This window comes from Molothrus aeneus, chromosome 20 (assembly GCF_037042795.1).
Source record: "Molothrus aeneus isolate 106 chromosome 20, BPBGC_Maene_1.0, whole genome shotgun sequence".
Taxonomy (NCBI): domain Eukaryota; kingdom Metazoa; phylum Chordata; class Aves; order Passeriformes; family Icteridae; genus Molothrus; species Molothrus aeneus.
The window spans coordinates 3,480,558-3,502,336 of NC_089665.1; the positions used below are offsets into that span (position 1 = coordinate 3,480,558).

A 21,779-nucleotide genomic window follows, 5' to 3' on the forward strand; every position below is an offset into this window, starting at 1 on the left:
GTAGAATGCCCACTGCTCTGCCCAGTATGGGTAGCTGAAGTCTGCTGTGGGAGGCCAGCACAGCATGTCCCACCAATGTCACCCATGCAGTGGGGACAGCAGAGAGCTGAGGCTGAGCAGGTTCCAGCAGGGGCTGCCAGGGCGAGTGTGACACAGCACTGACCCAAGAGGCTGTGGGGAGGCTCCCTTTGCACTGCCCCTCTCTGCGTGCCCCTCACCACCACCTTGCCCATGGCTTCAAGGGGTTTCTGGTGAGGTTCCCACCACTCTTGGGAACTGGAGTTGTGCATAGCCTCTTGCTTTTGCTGTGGGAATGACACAGTCAAGCTGTGCTGGCAGAACTACCCCCAGCCAAGTGCTGTCCCCACCACAGCAGGCAAGAAAACACACAAAGCAGATATGGTTTAAAATAACATTCTGCTCAAAACTTACCTCTTGCTTGTGGGATTTATCCTGCTGGTGAATCCCATTAGCAGACCCAGAATTTCCAACAGTCTGCAATGGAAAACAGACAACACTTACTGAAGAGGGACACAGATCCTGGTGGTTTTGCTTACAAGCACTGAAATCTGGCAAGACTGCCCTGTCCTTCCTTAGCTGCCCACTCCACACAAGGAAAGGAGGGAGGAATTATGAGGAGGACTAATTTATTACTTTATTATACTATATTATATTAAATAATACTATACTATACTAAAGAATACTGAATTACAGAATGCTAAAAAGATAATAATGAAAACTCGTGACTCTTTCCAGAGTCCTGACAGCTTGGCCCTGATTGGCCAAAGAGTGAAAACAACTCCCAGCAGAATGCAATGGAACAATCACCTGTGGGTAAACAATCTCCAAACACATTCCACAGGAGCACAACACAGGAGAAGCAAATGAGATCAGAATTGTTTTTCTTTTCTCTGAGGCTTCTCAGCTTCCCAGCAGAAAAACCCTGGGTGAAGGAATTTTTCCAGAGAATGGGAATGCCACACACAGGCACAACCTGCTGGCTGCCTTCCTCAAAGCATTATTGATTTTAGCAGCATTAGCTGAACAAATCTGCATTCTGAGACAGGAGAACTTTCTGTGCTCTCCATCCATCAGAGTTTTTGCATGCCTGCCAAAGGATGGGGAGTTCAGCAAGAGGCTCAAGCACTGGCATGGTGCAATGTGACACCTGATCCTGGCTTCTGGGTGAAGGAACCACGTTCAGAGGATGCAATTGCCACAGATCAGGGCTAAGCCACCCTGTTTGCTGACGTACCTGTGTTTTCTCAGAGGAGAGCCTCATGGCTTCCATGAGCTTCTCCATCTGGTGTCCCTGCTCCAGGGCATTGCGCAGCACGTCCTCGGTGCTGACGAGCCGGTGCTGCAGCCGGATCACCTCGGACTCCGAGGAGGGGTCGATGAGCGAGAACCGCCGCTGCTCCGGCGCTGCCTTCTCCTTGTCCTGGGGCAGCAGAGGGGAAATGGGAGAGTGTAAGAGCCTGAGTGAGGGATGGGGGACTCCAGGCAGTTTCCAAAATGCAATTTATTGGATCCAAGACTTTACAGCAGTCCAGGGTTGTGGGTGACAGAGCTGTGCCCACAGCTGTCAGCTCCAGCTGCAGGCAGGCCTGGAGACCCTGAGTTTAGGTTACAATGCATTATAGACTTTTCTTTTGGTTACAATGCATTATAGACTTTTCTTTTGGTTACATTGCATTATAGACTTTTCTTTTGGTTACAATGCATTATAGACTTTTCTTTGCTGAGCATCTTCATACAGTAGAACCAATCTGTACCTTAACTATTATCTACAGCCTATCATAACTCCTGTAATTACCATATTCATGTTACTGTTCTCCAATCACTAAAAGTTGGTACATTACAGTTTAAGCCAGAAGTTGTGTTTCAGTTTTCTTGCAGTGGAAAATTCTGAGACCTTTTTTCTACTGGCAACATTGGCAGACTTGTTGGCCTGTGCTCTCTTCCTGCTTGGTAAAAACATCTTCTTGTTTGGGGTGGGTTTATCCTTTGCTCTAAGCCATAAAACCCCTTCTAACTCACACACCCTTTGCCTCCTTAGTTGCCCAGTAAGACTGGCTCAGAAATTATTTTCTTCTATTTCAAAACTTGCTTCCATTTCTATTTTTCTATTCCTTCTTCAGATTCTACATTCAAAAATCTTTCTGCTAAGCACACATATCTGTGAGACTTTCTTGTCAAACTTTCATCCTTCCCAACAGGAGATGTTACAGCAAAACCAAGTATTGCCAGCTGGGGGCTGTGTACAAATCACAAACAGGACAGGACAACAGCTGAGCTGTTTGATTTTCCAGCATCACTCTCATTCCATGGTTATGGCAATGGGAAGATGCCAGCAGCTCACATCCCAGCCAGCAAACCAAGAACTCAATTTTACAACTCACTTTAAAAGTTTTTTGACCAATTGTGGAAACCCAGGGCTCTGGGAATGTTTCTCTGTCTGCTCTGGGGTGCCCTGACTCCCAGGGGAGCACTGACTTTGACCCTCATTCATGGAGAAAGTTTCCTAGGCTTCAAGATAGACTGGAATCCATAAAAGTGTGAAATAGATTATAGAGAGCAGTGTAGGTGTATCACTTGGTGAGAAATTGAGGTTTTGGGATTTTTAGTATGTTGTGGATGGAAGCAAGATGGAGGGCACAGGGTGTCATCCTGGGCTTCTTCTTCTTGCGTTTGGGTGGCATTTTGTAATTGGGCAGAAAAGTCCACATTGAGGGCTCTTTGGGATCAGTTATTGGCTTAAAAGGGAAATAATCCAGGTGTCAGCTCTTAATTGGATAGTTTAGTCTTAAAAGACCTTGGAACAAGAGACTGTTGGCCATTTTGTGCCTTCTAATGAAAAGCTGCCACACTCACAGTAGTGAGACTGTGTTACTGATAAGAAATAATAAACACCTGAGTCTGAACATGAACTATCATCTCAAGAGCCTTCAATCCAGACCCAGAGAAACCCACAACTGGAACCACTGCAACCAATCACACAAAGCAAAAGCACATTGACAGTAGTTCCATCCAGTCACTATAAGCACAGGTACCTTTGGTTAAACAATGCTTGCTTATTTCAAGTACAATACCTGCTTGTGAGCCTTAAAACACAATGCACAGAACTCCATTATTAAGTTTAGAACTTCCTAATATGTCCCCAGATAAGCTTTTCTGCAGCTTAGGGAGTTATTCTAGACAAGCATTAATACACAGACCATTGTTCTATTTCTCCTTACTTTTCTACTTCCGTAATTTTTCTGCTGATAAATCTCATGGCTACTGTTTAGCTCTAATCACAGTTCTGCTGTCTCTGAGGCCTGCCTTTTGCAGCTTTCCCAAACCCCTCTGCTTTTAAGGATTCCCACAGCAGGAGCTGCAGAAAGTCAAGGTATAAATCCATATAATGCCTAGAACCACGCTGCAATTTCAGCAGCAGATGGGGGCAGAGCACAGCTCAGATCAAGTCACCAGGAGCAGCTCCAGTTTGTTCCCAGCACTTCAAATCAATTATTCAGATCTCAGCCACTGGAGGACGTTGAAGTACACGGGAATTTGAGGACACTGCTTATTCTTGGATCAGACAATCTGTAAAACACGTGGGGTAGCTGAACCACCTTCAGTTCCTCCCACAAACTGTAGCCCTATTTAGCCATGGATCTAAAACCTGAGTGAACAGAAAAACACTGGGGAAGGACACAGGAGGCTACAGCTTCCTCATGAGGGGAAGCAGAGAGGCACACACTGACCTGTGCTCTCTGTGACCAGGGACAGGAGCCAGGGAATGGCCAGAGCTGTGCCAGGGGACATTGGAGATCAGGGAAAGGTTCTTCCGAGAGGGTGCTGGCAGTGCCCAGGGTCCCCAGGGAATGGGCACAGCCCTGAGGCTGCCAGAGCTCCAGGAGCCTTTGGACAATGCTCCCAGGCAGATGTGATTGTTGGGGTGTCCTGAGCAGGGCCAGGAGTTGGACCTGATGATCCTTCTGGCCTTTCCAACTGGGATATTCTGTGATAAATGACATGGGGATATCTTTGCTGCATAATGAGGTGCTGCTAAGCTCAGTCACTGTCAAGAGAATTCCCATCAGATGCTTAGCAGCACAAAATAAAACACAAAGACCTGGAGCAAGAGTGAAGGACTCAGATCCCCCACTCTGCTCAGCAGTACAGAGCCCTCCACCCCCTAGGCTGTTCCCAGGATTGTAGGAAATAAATTTATAAAAAGTTTTTAAAGTTTAACCAAAGATTATATAAGTTTATAGAGAAGGTATATAAGGTTACCTTATATACTCACTATACACAACAAATAATAAACAAAACCATCAAAAAAATTTTTTCTATCCAAGAGGGAGGGGGAAATGTAAGAATTAAATACGACAAATAAAATGTAATAAAACAAAATATAAAACTAATAAAACAAGCTACAAATAAAACTAAATACTTTAGAAAAATAGAACTACAAAACATACATTGTAGTGGGACCCATGAAAGATAGTTTTAAATAACTAAGACATCTACAGCATGATGTAAGAAAAAACTAATAAACCAAGAAACACTTATAGTGTATTGTAATTAAAAAATAGTTAACTTCTAATTATAACATAACATCTATATTATCTCACCCTTCTCATAAAACGAAAAATAAAATAAAACTTTTTAAAAACCCCTCTCAGCTACCCCAACTGTCGCTCAGGAAAAGAGCATTATCCAACGCAGGATGTGTTTCAGTGCCCTCACCAGCACAACCAGCTTCTCCCGCAGCCCCTTGATGTCGTCCTTGAGCTTCTGCTCCTTCAGCCTCCACTCAGCCTTGTGCACCTCCCGGCTGAGGTCGCGCTCCGGCCCCGGCGAGTGCCGGTTGGCCTCCAGCAGCAGCGCCCGCAGCTCGTTCAGGCTCCTGCCACGGGAGAAACCACAGACTCTTGCTTTAAAATGTTCAAAGTTCAATATGGTTATAAAAATAGTGATACAGATAGAGCAGTAAGAATTTGGGCGATCAGAGTTCGGAGGATAAAAGCAAAGAATTACAAATGTTCGGATGCTTTCCTCTTGAAAACAAAGGATCCTCACTAACAAAGGACTAACCCTTAAGAGCATATTGCATATTCATACATGATTAAAAAATTCTTTTCAAACAGGGTGTTTTCTGGTTATTGTCAACTTCCCCTTCCTTCATCTTGTAAATAAATCATGGTCAGACTCGTGGAGTCTGTAAGGAGACTGGTTCTTCACCATCAGGAGGCAGTAATTCTTCTCTTTGAGATCTCAGTGTCTTGTTGCTGTTCTCTCTGTGCAAAGAATTTCTTTACTATCTCATCCCTTTCTTGAGCTAGTTTTAAAGTATCTTACATAGCATAGTTTCTATTTTAACATTATGTTAAAACCTAAAACTATATTTAAAACACTGCTTAAGAGAATTTATACAGCATAACTTTCTAACATAACACATATAATATTAATTTTAATATTTGCAAAAAGCCAATCATATAATACACATTTTTCACATGCAAGCAGCAGCAGGAAGAGATGAAAACATTCCCAGAGCCCAACCACCACTGGAGCCCTGCTGTGCTCCCTCCCACCTTTGCTGCAGATCCAAAGAAAGGCCAGTGAGCAAATCTGACCCAGCTCCCACCAGTTTTCTTGTCCCACTTTGCCAGCTCTGAGGCTGGCACTGCACAGGCCCTGCTGAGCAGGGCAGCAGCCAGCCTGGCTGGCCTGTAGTGACTTCATTCAGCATCTCCTCTGAGCTCCCTTGCAGCTCCTGGCAAGCAGTGAAAGGTCAGTGCCTTTTGAGAATTCACAGCCTCTAATTCCAACCAATTCACACATCAGCATCTCTAAAGAAAGGGAAAGCTGTGGGCTGGATTTCAACAGTGCAACCCTACATTTTCTCTGGTGATCATTACAGTACTCAAAGAAACATGAATATTCATAGTAGCTCTGACACTGACCTTTCCTTCTTGAGCAGCTCCTGGCTGATCAGGACCAGCTGCCCTGAGGCATCATGTGTTTTCTTGGTCAAGGCTTCCAGTTCTCCTTCCAACCTCTTCTTTTCTTTGAGCACTGAATCAGCCTTCTTTTCTGCTGTTTTGCATTTGTTTTCCAAAGCTATGAGAAGCAGAGGATTCAAGGGAAGAAAGGTCACTTAGTCCTTTACCTATATCCCTACTTTTTGCCTTTTCCCAATTCCTTCTCCTAAAAGCACAGACATAATTAACCCTTGACTGGTTGTAGCTAAGGGGACACACCCAGCTCTACTGACTTCTGCTTCATTAACTTTACACATAAACAAGCCCCAACCCTCCCTCACAGGACACAAATATCTGCTGCAGTTTGTGTTCAATTCCTGGATTAATTTCTACCAGCAACAGCCATTCAAAAACCAGCAGCATCATGTTTTACCTCAGCCTATTTCAGCTCTGGGCTCTTGTTCAGCACCAGGCTGTGGGACAAGCAGGGAAACATTTCATTCCCACCAACACTGGATTAGGGAAACTTACCACTTACTTGGGCCCTTAGAGTTTCAGTCTGGGTCACCAGGGATGACACCTCTTTGTCTCTTTTACTCAGCTTGTCCTGGAGGTCTGGGGGGAATGAAAAGACAAGGATGAGAGGGCTGGAAAATGCTTTGTGCAGATTGGGAAGGTGTCAGGAGCACAGCACAGGCCAGGGTGCAGTGGCACCGTGGTGGTTCACTGCTGTTGGCAGAGGGACACTGCCTCCCACCACTCTGGGAGCTGGGGTGACTCTGGGAGGTTGTGTCAGACAGGGTTAGGAAAGCAACCTCAAAGGAGGAAGGGGGGAAAGGCAATAAAACATTAATCAAAACAAAACAAAACAAAAAAAACAACAAACAAACAAACAAAAAACCAAAAGGAGGAGGGGAAAAAGGCAATAAAACATTAATCAGCACATTTCTTTGTGTCACCTCCTACGGTGGAAGGCAGAGACTGTTTCAAAAGACATGTTTTCTGGAACTGATGCATTTCCATGCTCAGAGCTGCAGATCTGAAGTGTGATGCTTTTGTGGCTCAAATCTGACCTGGGTGTTTTCAGAACATCTTTCTGGGGTTTATTCAGTGTGGAAACAATTCACACCTGGACTGAGTGGCCATTCAGAGCAGTGGCTGCTGGATCTAGTTAAGGCACTAGGCAGGAATTATCTGTCAATCAGCAAACAATTTAGTGTAGAAACATAGAATAGTTTGGTTTGGAAAGGAACTTAAAGTTCATCTTGTTCCACACCCCTGCTTTGGGCAGGGGCAGTTCCACTCTCCAAGCCCTGTCCAGCCTGTCCCTGGGCACTTCCAGGGATGGGGTATAACCTGAATGTGTTCTACAGAATCCCATATCTGCAAAGACAGATGAGGCTTCTGGGCAAGCCTGGCTTGCACTGAGGGCAACAGAAATAGGACAAAAATACCTCTGAATCCAGCTCTGCTATTGCTCAGACTCAGTGTTACAGCTCACAGTGAGGGGGCTGAGTGCAGTTCAGGTTGAAATACACTTTATACAAGTTTCCTGAGTGTGTAAGTCTCACATTTTGTTAAAAGGATTGACTTGATTTATAGTGAGCTTAATAGAAAGTAACTATCATTATTTGAAGCCAGTCACATTCATATCTAATAACTCTTCTCCTGTGAGCAAGTAACATTTAATTAAGGTCTGAATTTTACCTGCTGTGAAAATCAGTGATGGGATGGAAATGCACCTATTTCCCCAGATTTGTCTCCAACCTGCACCATCTGCATAGAGAGTATCTAACACAGGTAAAAACATCCACCCCTGCATATGCTCAGCTTGATTAGAAGGAAAAAACAAATCCAGACAACAAATGTCATTTGGCAAATTTTGACAGATGAAATGTCCTCCTAAACCCCTGCCATGCAGCCATCCCTGCAAGAGCAGAAAGCTGGGAGAAGAGAAAGTGTTCAAGTCACTAGCACAGAGTAAAAATAAGTTTCATACCTTCCATAGTCTGCTTCATCTTTATCTTTTCTTCTGAAATATCATTAGTCTCAATCATCTGGAATAAATGTAAAATGTAAGACATAAACTAACCTTTACCCAAAGATAAGCAAAAGTTACCAACCACAAAGCCCCATCCAAAGCAGAAGGTATCCCATGTCCAAGTTAGGATGTTTTACATCCTTCCCAAGAGGGAAATAAAGGTTTTTTTGAGGAGCCACTTGTCCAGCTGGGCACTCCTGAGGCTGACCAGAGTGCCCACACACAGCCCCCAGGTGAGCTCACCTGCAGGATTCACCCAGGAGGGAGCAGAGCTCGAGTTTTCCCCACAGGTCCTGGTTCAGCCCTGCACACACAGAGGGATGCAGGAGCTGCTGTCCCCCAGACCAGGCACCTCTGGGCAATCTCAGCAAACACCCAACTGCAAATGCCCTCCAGCATGCAGCTTGACACCTAGCAGTCAGCAAGTTCCTCACCTTCTGTAGAACCTAGCTGTGCCCAAAGTTATAAAAACATTGATGAAATAATAATTTATTAGAGAACTAATGCATTCATAAAAATAATAACGAAGCAAATGCCATGCCCATACAGGGGATTCTGCTTTTTCCCATCCTCTTTTCTATATTGCAGTGAAAATCCAGACACTGCAGAGCTTCCAGTGTCAAGCTTTCTGTGGCAGAGGCCACAACTGAGCCCTTCACACCTCTCCCCATCCAGCAGCCTTTGCTGGGACCTCAGCACAAGCCCAGAGCCAGCAGCTGCTGTGGCCACCACAGTCAAGAGCCCCAAGGTCAGTTCTCTGAACTCTGGGCTGTGGGACAAGTCAAACAGAAGCAGGAGAATCCCCAGAGCAGAAATATTTTTCCTGATGCACTTTTGGTATGGAAAAAAACTATTTAACTGCTCCTGGGAAGCAGCTGTGGCTCTCCCTTGAGGGTCTAGGAAAGGCTGTCACAAGAAACCTTTGCTTGTTTAAAATAACTTGGACAGTGAATACTGCAGTTACTTTAAATTAACTAAGAAAATTTTAAATAGAACTTGCTCCATGATACCCAAAGGCTTTCACCCATGCATTTCTTCCCATATTCTCCTGATTTTAATTGACACATAGCTGAAACAATTACTTCAAGACTTCCCTGGTTCTAATCAGTACCAATATCCCCCAGAGCCCTTCCATTTATCTAAAGGGCTCTGGAACAAGACTCCAGCTCCTTCTTTTCCATTCATTCCTGTTTGAATATTGGCTATAATGGGTTACACGTTGTGATAACAACTCCTTTTTCCCAGAGTCCTGGCTGTACTTATTGTTCCCAACTGTCCTTACTAGATGAAACATCCTGGAGCAACCCTTCAAACACTATTAATGCTGGAGATTCCTCCTTGGCCTTTGCCACTGTTGTCCTCTGTCTGCCTGTTTCCAAGGTGTGGAGTTCTGACTTGGGCAACATGGAATTCATGGCTTGACTTTGCTCCCTGGAGGTGCAACTGCTTTCAATGGGGCTGCTCATGTTGGGAAATTAAACACAGGCATTGAATTCATTTCATTGGCATCTCTGTCTGGAACAGAAACTACATCACCAGTGAAATTTCAACACAGTATTCTTAAAATGTGCACATTTTACAGCTTATTTTAATTTTCTGCACCCCTACAGGATGTAAATGGGGTTTTTCCTCATTTCTCATGCAAAATCCAAACACAAATAGGGGCCCAGCCCCCCATGAGTAGCAGTCTCCCTGCTCACTACAGTGCAGAACCACCACAATTCCTTGTGCCACACACAATGGCAGGGTGATTCATCCTGTGGCAAATATAAAAAAAAACCCCAAAACAAACGTGACTTAGACACAATGGCCACAATAAACTGACTCCTTCACATTACTGCTCTTATTTCAGCTCTCCCTGGTCTCATATTCAATCAGGCCTTTTATTTCCCCAGCCTGGTGCCATTCTGACCCTTGCTGGCAGTTTTTCCACTCTAACCCTCAACAGCAGCATTTCCCTGCCTCCCACACGAGCTGTGGAGCCCCTGCCCTGCTGCTGACACAGCCCCACCCCATCCCACAGTGCAGCCACTCACTGCACCCCTCTTGCTCCAGGTGCTGAGCAAGGCTGACCCTTTTTCCACTGTATCCTTCCAGAGCTCCCAAAGAGCCTTGCCCAACAGCACTCCAAGGCTGCTGCAGCCCCTTGCAGGAATATATTAGAGAATAAATTCAACTGCATTGCAGGAGTTATGGTTTTCCAGCTCAGAACACTGCTTGCTCAGCATGGGAGCCCACCCTGACAAACCATGACAGCCCTGGTCTGCTGCCACAGCAGCCTCCAAACCCAGGTGTGGCCCCACTTGCTCCTTTTCCTAACTGTCCCACTGTCCCATTGGCTTTCTAGACTGGATTGACACCTTCAGCCTGGAGATGCAGGGCACTGTTCGTGGAAGAAAAAAACATCCAGATATTTGAACCCTCAGGAAACTGCAAAAGGCAGTGGCTGAGGAGTTATCAACAGTGATAATAAACAGCAAAATGACCCCAAAGTCATACATTTGCATGCTGAGAAGGATGCAGGGCCTCCATGGACTGCAGCTTGTTCTCTAAGACAAGCACTTTTTCCTGCAATCTTTGGATTTCCTGTTTGCTGTGGGCTTCTGTTTTCTGTAATGTTTCATAGTCCAACATCTTCTTTTCAGCCAAAGATATCTGCTCTTTCAAGAAAGCTATTGCTTCTGTCTGATCTGTGTATTCACCATGAAGTTTCTCCAGTTCATGCACCCTCAGCTCAGCATCTCGACACTTGTCCTTCACATCCTGGAGCTCAAGAAGGTGCTGACTGCTTTTGGTTTCCAGTTGCATTTTCCAGTTGCTGTTGCTTTTTTCCACCTCATCCAAAGCCTCCTGCAGCTTCAGCTTGAGACTCTCTTTCTCCTTTATATGGACAGCTGTCTCGATGTCGTGCTTTGCTTTCAAGTTCTCCAGCTCGAGCTGGTGCTCCAGCTTTATACTCTCCACCACAGCCTTCAGCTCCACAATCTCCTTGTGCTGGGTGTCAGGGCCTGAGTTGAGTGTGGCTTTCAGGTCCTCCAGAGACTTCTGGTGGTCAGAAGCTAACGTGTCCAACTTGGACTTCCAGTTGTCCATGAGCCCCATGTTCTCATTAGTGGCCTGCTGAACTTTATGCTTCAGGTCAACAATCTCCTGCGAGTACTTCTCATTGACAGACTTCAGCTTCTCCATCTCCTGCTGGTACTTCTTTAGTGTCTTCTCATACTTCTCCTTCAGCTGGCTGCTCTCCTTCTGGTGCTCCTTGTTGGCAGAGAGCAGCTGATCCCTCAGCCTCAGGGCCTCGGAGTGCAGTCCCAGGCTGTGCTCGGGGCTCTCTGCCTGCTGCGAGCTCTGCAGGCACTGCCGGAGCTCGTCCACCTCGCTGCGCCTCAGGCTCAGCTCCTCCTCCAGCTGCAGGATCCGGGACTGCTCTGCCACCGTGGTCAGCTGCAACACCACAAACACAAGGTCAGTGCACCCCTCATCGCCACACCTTCCCCCTAGCAAGAGTTCTCCAGTGGAAATAAATCCAAAGTGCATCACTCAAAGTTCAAAGGAAGAGGAGGAGAGCACCTGGTGCCCTCCAGCCTGTCGCCCTGATTTTTTAATATTTTCTAAGCCTTCTTAGAAAAGGTTGACATTCTTGTAGCGAACTTTCTCACACGCTTTCTGTAAATAACTCATTCTTTTGCATTCCTTTATGGAGGAGGAGAAAGTTGATGGACTGTTGGTTTGTCCAGTGTCATTGGAGAGGTGGCACTGTCACCCTCCAATCCACTGTCACTCCTGGAAAACTATAAATGTTGGAGTCAGAAAATAAACTTCCCTTTTTTCTTCACCTTGAGAACAGCATTATACACTTGTGTTCTTTCATGTCCCATAACGACACCAACCTGAGCACAGTTTTGCACCAGCATAACTGTCGCCCTGATTCTTTAAGATTCTCTAAAATCATAGATTCTGATGTTTCCATTCTTGTAACAAACTTTCTCACACACTTTCTGTAAATAGCTTATTGTTTTGCATTCTTTATGAAGGAGGAGTGTGGTTATAGGACACGAAACAACACAAGCACACACACTGCTGCTTTTAAGGTAAAGAAAAAGGGAAGTTTATTTTCTGACTCTAACATTTATAGTTTTCCAAAAGTGACAGTGGCTTGGAGGGTGACAGTGCCACCTCTCCAATGACACTGGACAAACCAACAGTCTATCAAATTTCTCTTCTTTTATAAAAGAATGCAAAACAGTAAGTTATTTACAGAAAGTGTGTGAGAAAGTTCATTAGAAGGCTTAGAAAATCTTAAAAAATCAGGGCGACAGAGGAGAAATTTGATAGACTGTTAGACTATCAAATATAATAGATTTGTTAATTTGTCTAGTGTCATTGGAGAGGTGGCACTTTCACCCTCCAATCCACTGTCACTTTTAAAAATCTATAAATGTTGGAGTCAGAAAATAAACTTCCCTTTTTTCACCCTGAGGGCAGCAGTGTGTGCACGTTGTGTTTCGTGCACTACAGTGACAGGTAACCAGCACTGACAACTCACAGTTATGTCTGTGCCAATTGCAATTTATTTTTCCTAATACAAACCTGTTGTTTTCCACAGAAAACACCTTGGAAATAACCCTTGAAATTCACTAGGGAGCAACAGTGGTTTATGAAAAATAATGTCCTGGAAGGGCATTATGTTTCCAGAGCAGGCATCTTGCCAGATGATGCACAGAGGAGATGTGACTGCACATGCAGGAATTTCACAAGCATCAAAACCAGCATTAAGCATATCATGTTTCCTTTATTGCTCAGCAATCCTCAGCCTGCAGACCTCTCTTCTGTAATGGAATTTGTTTACCCTGGTGTAAAAGGGAAAAGGGATTTTTACACATGAGTACTTCTTAAGAGTTTATTAGCAAAGTCAAAATAACAAAGGAGGCTAGAGGATGCAAGACAATAAATCTGGCCATGGTACACATTGAGCTTAAGGGCTATGGATCCATGTTTTGCCATCTGAATGCAACCTGGCAGGGCTGAACTCCCTGCATGCCACAGGGAGTACAGGGTGCTGCCACTATGGATGGAGAAGAGAATGAAACATTAGAAAAAGGCAAAAGAAAGAAGGAAACCGAGCCAAACTCCAAGAGATCAATTTCACTTCATTTCAATTGCCATTTGCCCAGCAGCCATCAGCCCAGGAGGCTGCTGGTCATTATTTCAGATGGGCACAGGGGGCTTCAGACCATCCAGACCTTTTGGAGACCCTCCCATTTTGTGTTTTCTACAGCTCTCAAACCCATTACTGCTCACTGCAGCAAGTTTGCTGCTTCCCACACCACACCAGCATGAAAAAGCCCTCTCCACATCTGGCTGCTTTCAGGATTCCTCTGGGCAACCTGTCCTGCTGCAGGCACAGCCAAGGATCAGAGTGGGCCCACCTGCATCCACCAACACCTTCCCCTTCAGATGGCAGCTCCCACAGCTGGCAGGGGAGACTGGAATGTTGATTGCAATGTTATTTCCTCTAACAGCCTGGGGGGGCCTCAAGGCAGAATGAACTGTGCAGGATATTATTGGGATATGTTAATTGAAAAATGAATTGTAGGAGCTCATGTGTCAGATGGTGGCGTGGGGCAGAGAAGCAAGCTCAATCTGAGAAACAAGCTCCCCACAAGAGAAGCAAAGCTAGAAATCATATCATACTACTATTTCTGGGAAAGAGAGCAAACAAAAAACCAAACAAAATCAAGGAAGCTTAAGTTCAAGCCAAAATCAATCAACCCCACAAAAACCAAAAGAAAGAAACCCAAAGCAAGGCATGATGAGCACCAGGGCAGTGCAAGCGCTGTCTGCAGGCAGGGCAGGTGAGGGTGCATTACCCTGGTGTCCTCTAATTCTCTGAGGAGTTTTTCAGCCTGTGCCTTCTCAAACAGCAGGCTCTGCTCGAGCTCCCGAATTCGGGCATGCTCCAACTGCGTCTGAGTCTGCTCACACAGAGAGAAAAAAGAACAGTGGAGAGGGGAGCAGGGGAAGGGAGAGAGAGAAAGAGAGGGAGGGAGAGAGAAGGCTGCAATATCATCTCCAGAGAACAAGACAAGGAAAGGCTGTTCACAACAGGAAGAGAATAAAAACCCAGACAGGGAGGAAAAATCCAACCAAACAGGAAACAGTCCCTACGGGATTTTACGTGGTACTGGTAGTGGCTCTTCACAAGAGAAGTGAATTTGTGATGGGAAAACATCCTTCTGCATTAGAAACCTGCCCCAGTGTCTTCCTGCATCAGCTGAAGACACTTCCTAAAAAGCAAAGCTCCCACCAGTACAGGGCCCTTGTACACACAGACAATGCAAGGACATTGCAATGATTCTCCACATCTTTCCTCAGAAGAGTCACAAGGTAGACTGAAAAGAGCTGGAAGTTCCCATCCTTTTTTTGCTCTGGAGACAGTGTGAATCCTACACTAAGTGGGGAAAAATCCCAGGTCATACTGTACATGGCATGTTGTAAAACAAAAAACACAGCACCAAAGAGATCAGGGAATTGAGATCCCAATCTGTAAATCAGTGCTTTCAGTTTGAGCAGCCTGACATGAATTTCAAAGTGACTTCTGTACAGTAGGACTCTGCTAGTAATTTTGGCACAAGAAAACAGAACTTTTTTGGTTGGTTGGTTGGTTTTGGGATTTTTGGTTGGTTGGTTGGTGGTTTGTTTTCAAGGTTGGGGGTTTTTTTTGACAAATGATTCAGCTAAGCACAAGAAGTTCATGTTATCTACCCAAATCCAGGAGCACTGGCTCTGGGCATTGCTTCAGTGCCCTTCACTTTTAAAGCTGAAATACCATAAAGCTGCACTTTGTAGCAAAGCTCAGCACTCCACAACCACCACTGTAAAATCATGTAAAATTCCCTATAAATAAAAGAGGGGATGAGACATCGGAAGGTGTATGCACACTCTGGCCTTCACATTTTTTTAGCTTACAAAACCCACATTTTCCTTAGAATTAAACTTAATTAATCTATGAAATTAAAAAATTAATCTAGAAAAAAAAAGCAAACAAACCTGCTCGGAACCATTTTTTACCCCCATTTTTTGCCCTTCATTTTCCATGTAATTATTTGCTTCCCCCCTCTTTCTATTAGAGCCAGTTTTAAGGATTTTCTGCTCTTCCCTACAATAAAGCAAGTTGTATACAAATTATAGAAACAGAAGTTTTTAATAAATCCATGTTTTATGCTTGCAAAATATCATTGTACATGTATTCATAGATGGTGACATAACTGCCATTTATATTCAGATAGCTCTGTATTTTATGTGCCTTATTTAACCCCTGAAGGAGGGGAGAAAAAGATGTGGATTCAAAAACCCAAATATTATCAGAACCCGTAATTATATAACTTAAATGTAGAGGTTGGCTTATGGCATCCTAATAAAAAAAAAAGGCATTTAATTCATTAAATAAAATTAATTCTGCTCCCTGTAAAGCCCAAAGATTCACATCTTGAGAGGGAGCTTCTGGATTGATTTTACTAAAAAGAATAAATATTCTGTTGATACCAATTAATTTTAACTGGTGGCAGCACATCAGATTTTTGTTGACCTATTACAAAACTCATCTGACTTCTCACAGAAATTCTCTCCAGGCTCCTGAGGTTAACACAACTGCCCAGTCAAGCTCTCAGTTCCACCTGATATTCTTGCTCAGTATCTATAAATTCTGCTATTTTCCAACTCTGGTAAAAAATATGAAAATAGAGGGGGAAAAACCAAACAAAAAACATGGAAAAAATTAGATTATCTGTTTTACAGTCCTTAAACCTTAGGTTTACAATCAATCCTGTGTTATTTTATGTAAATTGGTTTGCTAGTACTAGCCAGTATGAGTCAGAACCTCACATCCAAAGTCTTCTTGCACTTTGAGGAAGCCCAGATATGAATTTCAGATTTATTTGTAGTTATTAGCCTTAAATTACTGTTCACAAATTATAAACTGACTTCCCACTGGCATTCAAGGCATGCTGCAGGATGCAGGAGATGAGCATGAGAGAGTTCCTTGATGAGGATAATACTTCCTGTAAACCATGGTTTTCCACCACAAAAAGTCTTTCCTGAAAGCTCTTCATGCATTAGCTTTTTAACTTTCAAAGCTCTTGAAAGCTTTTCCTGCATTTGTTTTTCATCTCCCAAATCACTACAGCATCAGCTGCCAAGCAGGATCAAAACTGGGTTGAAATCACAACTACATTTCAGGGCTAAATCCACAGCTGCTCTATCAGAGGTCCTAAACCTTGATCTCTCTCTATCTTCAGGCCACCAACACATTTTTTCTCTCAAGTTAATTGCTTGCTTCTGGAAAGCTTAACTGTCTCCACAAAAAAGCAGGAAGGTGAGAATGAACTCTAGTGGGTCAATCATTCAGTCTGGACATGCAAATTAGGCAGACAAGATGTAAAATGTGGCCCCAGCCAAGCCCTCTGCCAGAGCCTGTGCTGGGACTGATGCTGGGCTCATGGAGAGCATGCCAGTTCCCTGGATCAGGGGAAATCAAGCATTCCTAAATTATTTGTCCTTTTGTACAGACCAGCATGGAAGTGAGGACAGGACCATAAAGTCCTGCTGAAAGCTTGGCCACATCCCCATTGCAAAACAATTCCTTCCCAGCTCAAAGGAAAATTAAATCCAAGACTGTGAGTCCCAAATGGACTGAGAATGGGAGCCCTTACCCATAGCAGCTTATCATCTTGCTAAGCATGGTGGCTTTTTAAAAAAAATTAAAATCCAAATATTTCAACCCTGGTCCCATTGCCATAATTACACAGCCAGGCTTAAACACTTGGAGCTTACAAAGGGACAATTCACTGCTCTCAAAGGGAATGATGCATGCACCAACCACCCTTGTCTAGGGCACTGTGGGAAAGCTGTCAGCTCAGGGATGAACAGAAATCTGATTTTGCTCCCACACCACAGGCAGAAACTGCACTTGCTGTGCTCCCACAAAGGTCTGCTAGCAGTGCACAGCTAATTTAAACCCTGTCAAACATCTCCTTCAGCTTCTGGATGAAGAAGAGAGGTTTATGCCAACAGGATCACAGCCACAGCAACATATCCATTTCCTAGTTCTCCCATTTTCCTGGGCTTTTATTGCTATGAGTGACAGTGAAGCACAGGAGCAGGGCCCTTGACATTTCTGGCTGTTACTAACCTGGCACTGCAGCTAAAGAGACAGAAAACTCCTTTGATTTACATTTGGACAGCAGAGCCTTGCTTCCACAGAAAGATTTTCTGTTCCCTTTTCCTCATGGAAAAGCCTCCCCCTCAAGGGCCAACATCACTTCATCCCAACATCCCTTCCAGCCTGCACAATGCTCACTGCAACAGCATCCCTGAGCAGCAGCCCTTCCCAGGGGCAGGGTGTCAATCCTGGTGTCAAACCCACACTCCAGACAGTGAATTCCACATGAGGATACCTCAGCATAAACAGTATTTTGGCTGGAATTAAACAGCATCCAGGCAGGAGACTCCATGTGCCCATGAGCTGCTGAGAGCAGGACACCTCAGGGACAGCAACTGAACTGTCAATTCATTTCTAGGGTGGAAAAAGGTAAGTTCAACACATTCAGACACAGATTTTCACATGGCTTGGCAACTCAGAGTGACAGATGAACTCCAGGCAGCCCCAGGTGTGAGCAGCCATTGGGCACCACACCAAAGAACAATCCTCACAGCTCACAGCATAAATCACACAGCACATCAGTAAAGTATTGTGAGAGGGGAGCAAAAGGTGGCAGAAATTACTCAAGTGAGTAATTTCTACCACATCCAGAGTAATTTTTGCAACTCTGGATCCAACATTTTGGCAAGATCATAAGGAATTACCTCCAGATCCCCTTTTGTAATGGATTCCTCCTCCACACGGAACTGCAGGTCCTCCACTTTCCTGAGGAAGGAAAGGGACAACAGAGCAATCAGAAAGAAAGGGACAACAGAGCAATCAGAAGGGACACACAGAGCAATCAGAAGGAGAGGGGACGCACAGAGCAATCAGGAACTCTCAGCTCAGCACCTCTGTCTCAGCAGCCACTGCACTTCAGCCTTTCCACTGTTAACCAAGTTCTATGGATCACTGCAACCATCAATGGAGAGGTCATTGCCAACAAATGAAAAGCTGCCCAAAAAATTACTGATAAGCTTTTATCCACCCAATTGAATTTATAAATTTATTATATATACATATAAAATAAATAAAATTAAATTAAAACCAGCCACTCAGTATGAAAAAATCACATAATGGCCTGCAGAATCAAAGTCTGAGAGGAATACAGATCACCTTTGGATACAAAAGCTCAGCAGAAACTGAGCTGCAAGCCCCATGGAGCAGTGTTGAGTTTGTGAGTTTTTAGGAGAGATGAGGAATTTGATTTTATATTTTTAGAAGGTTGATTTATTATTTTATGGTTTTATTATAATATATTACATTATATTAATACTATACTAAAACTATATTAAAGAAAGAGAAGGATATCGACAGAAGGTTTAACAAGAATGAGAATGAAAACTTGTGACTGATTCTTCAGAGTTTGACACAGCTGGACTGTGATTGGTTATTCATTAAAAACAATTTGTATGTTGGATAAACAATTTCTATACTACATTTTAAAGCAGCAAAACACAGGAGAAGTAATTAGATAATTCTCTGAAGCTTCTCAGCTTCTTAGGAGAAAAAATTTTGGTGAAAAGATTTTTCAGAAAATACGACAGTAACAACCCAATATTAAAAAATCACATCATAGCCTGCAGAATCAAAGTCTGAGAGGGATGCAGATCACCTTTGGATAGAAAAGCTCAGTAGAAACTGAGCAGCAAGCTCCATGGAGCAGGACAGTTACAAGCAGCTTTCCACACACAAAGGTGGCCTTTTGTAAAGTGCATCCCCTCAAACACACAATTACTGTTCTCGGACACAGGATCCTGAAAACAAGCAAAGCACAACCAGGTTTCACTGGATTATTTAAACCTTGTTATCCAAGCACTGGGCAATTTCTGTGCCAAATGCACAGGGTCCATACAAAATGCCCCAAGGGAATGGGATCCTCTGCCTCCTTGGCAGAGGGTGGGGAACTCTGAGCTACCCTGGCAGACAGAAGAGCCTTCCCCACAGAGTTCACAGGCCAGTCATGCATAAATGCAATAAAACCACACACACTAACACAGACATGCCAAAGAAACTCTTCTCTTTTGGAAGACAGAAGCCAGTAAGAGTAGAAAATAATTCCATTTTCTGCTAGACTCATCCCTCTTTTTCTCTTTACTGATTATAAAGAAAAAGACTGAGAATGTTTAGTTAGTAGCCAGATGTAAGGACTATGATTCTGTAACAGATAAAAATAGCTGTGAGTGTACATAACTAACTTCATAAACAAGCTTCCTTGTCTAAACCTCCTCTAATTAGAGGAGGGAGGCATCTGTTTATATTTAGAGGAAAACTCAGCTGTCTGGGGTTAAAGGGCCTCCTGGAGCTGGGAAAATCAGCTGGCTACCAGGACTATGGGGAAACTTATCCATAAAAGAACATTTCATCCTCAGGAGGGGCATCAATAATTGAAATCAACACTGTTTTCAGTTATTTAATAAGCAACACTGTTTTCAGTTATTTAATACACAGAAATGTTTTCCTATTCCCACTGAAGAGTTTAATTATACACATGGAGTACCTGGACTCCAAGAATGACATGCAGATCACTCTGATCCAGAGGGGAAATGTGCACCAGGAGATTTGCATGGATGGGGGCCTGTGAATCATGGCACTGCAGTAAGGCTGCACTCCAGTTTGGCTTCTCTTCCTCACAAAGAACATCCTCAAGATCAGCCCATCATAAATGGAAAAGAGGAAGGGGACCTCAGCAAATCCAGGCTGTACAGGAGGGTCTGTGATGGCCCAAGGTGCACAGGCCTGTTTATGGCCCAATTTTTGTTTCACACTGTATCCTTAAGGCAAAACCACCCAAAGGCTTCAGCACTGTCCACACATGACTTCACCCCCTCACAGCCATCCACTCCTGCTTTACCTCTTCTCCTCTTCCAGCTGGTTCAGCAGCTCAATCTTCTCCTTCTGCATCCCATCCACCAAGGCTCGTGCTCGCTGCAGGTTTCCTTCTGCCTCCGTGACATACTGGAGCAAAAAATGAGCCCAAGACACAAAGTTAGCCTTGTCTGAAGTAGCACAAAGCTGTTTAAGAAAGGGTCAGAACCAGGGAACAGAAAGTTTTGATGATCCGTTTCAGAGGATGCTCTGGTAAGAGCACATTTTCCAAAGAGCTCAGGATGTAGGGATCAAGACAACAAAAACTGCTCCATCTCCAACAGCTGGAAAGGATCTGTGTTTCAGTCCCTCTCTGACCTGACCCTTTTGGAGACTCCAGCTCTGATTAGAGTTCAGAACTTGAAGCCTGAAAAGTTCTGAAAATCTGGTCAGAGGTTACCAGTGCAACTCAACCCCAGTCATGAAGCAAAAGAGATATTTCAGACTTCTGTTAATTAAATTGTTAGTGATAATTACTGGAAAACACAATACACAAGAGGAATGTCAGCTTGCAGCTGATTTCCCAATTTCCCCTGCATTTCTGACAGGCAGGTGGGACCACTCAAACATACAGTGCCTTCCCTGCTCCTAGGTAGCTCACTTGGCTTTAAAAGCATGAGTAAAGAATTTAGGACAACAGCAGATGATGAAGAACCATATACTGACAAACAGCACAGACACAACTCTCTTTAAGCATTTTAATACATAAAATATCCTCTGTACAAATGCTTGAGCAAAAAAAAACAAACAAACACCAACCTAATATGATCAGCCTTTTTTCCTTCCAGATTTCCTGCCTTTATTAATGTTATTAAAGCATCCTCTCTGGTGGGAAAGCAGTGGCATATGAACTGGGCTGATGCCCTCAGCACCATAAAATCACTGCAATGCAGTCCCAGCCACAGCCAGATTCAGGGGCTGAGGGGAACAAATTTGCATTTCAGCATTGAAATGTATTGATCCACCAGACACAAACTGCCTCTGATCTGGCACAGCCCTTTCCCTGCTCCTGGCTCAGGGCAGAGACAGCACATGTGACACTGGGAGGGTGGAGAAAGAGCCTCTATAGGAATGGGTTTTTTGTTGATGGATTGACAAAACTATTTTTGTCCTTTCAAAAAGGAAAGAAGCTCAGAAGTTTCTCTTTTTGATTAAGTGAAAAAGTCACTTTATAGGCCTAGGGGACTTCACTTCAAACTTAAGGATAGCTAATTGGACAGAAGGTAAAACGTCCTGCTTGGGCCATTTACTAGAAAAAGAAGTGAACAAAGAAACTAATTGCTTTTGTGAAGTGTTTTATCAGGAGCAAGAATCTTTGGCACTTGGCAAGGTTTTTGTTTTGGGTTTTTTTTGTTTGTTTGTTTGTTATTTTGCCTTTTATTAAACTTTTTTGTTTCTAACACTGCAACAAAAGCCATCTTGCTGATTTTTATGCTTCTAAGGGTAGCTAAGCTATCTTGGGTGTGTTATAGACCTCTGAGAGCTTCTAAAAGCTGGCTGAAAGAGGCAACTATAACACACCTCAGCTTAACTCAGCACATTAGAGGCAGAAATTCAGAGCCCCAGTTTCACACACAGTGGTAATGAGATATAAACTTTAAGGAATTTAGAGATTTTAGAGTAGCTGAAATTTTAGTTAGAGATAAGCTTTACTGGAGTTAATTAAAGTAAATGGGTAGGCCTTGATGAAGTTAAGAGT

At 43.8% G+C, this 21,779-nt stretch overlaps 1 protein-coding gene across 3 annotated transcripts in view; it reads right to left on the reverse strand.

The window, feature by feature from the left end:
* CLIP2 (CAP-Gly domain containing linker protein 2) overlaps positions 1-21,779 on the reverse strand; it is a 99,677-nt gene that overhangs the window by 4,030 nt on the left and 73,868 nt on the right. For 2 of the 3 annotated variants that reach the window (XM_066563249.1, XM_066563248.1), the window contains 10 exons: positions 20,067-20,170; positions 17,878-17,938; positions 13,884-13,988; positions 10,513-11,457; positions 7,972-8,029; positions 6,504-6,587; positions 5,955-6,111; positions 4,738-4,897; positions 1,256-1,441; positions 433-495 (listed from right to left, as the gene is read on the reverse strand). In XM_066563249.1, coding sequence (XP_066419346.1) covers positions 433-495; positions 1,256-1,441; positions 4,738-4,897; positions 5,955-6,111; positions 6,504-6,587; positions 7,972-8,029; positions 10,513-11,457; positions 13,884-13,988; positions 17,878-17,938; positions 20,067-20,170 — 1,923 coding nt within the window. The remainder of the gene's footprint in view (positions 1-432; positions 496-1,255; positions 1,442-4,737; positions 4,898-5,954; positions 6,112-6,503; positions 6,588-7,971; positions 8,030-10,512; positions 11,458-13,883; positions 13,989-17,877; positions 17,939-20,066; positions 20,171-21,779) is intronic. The other variant, XM_066563250.1, reaches the window with a different exon arrangement.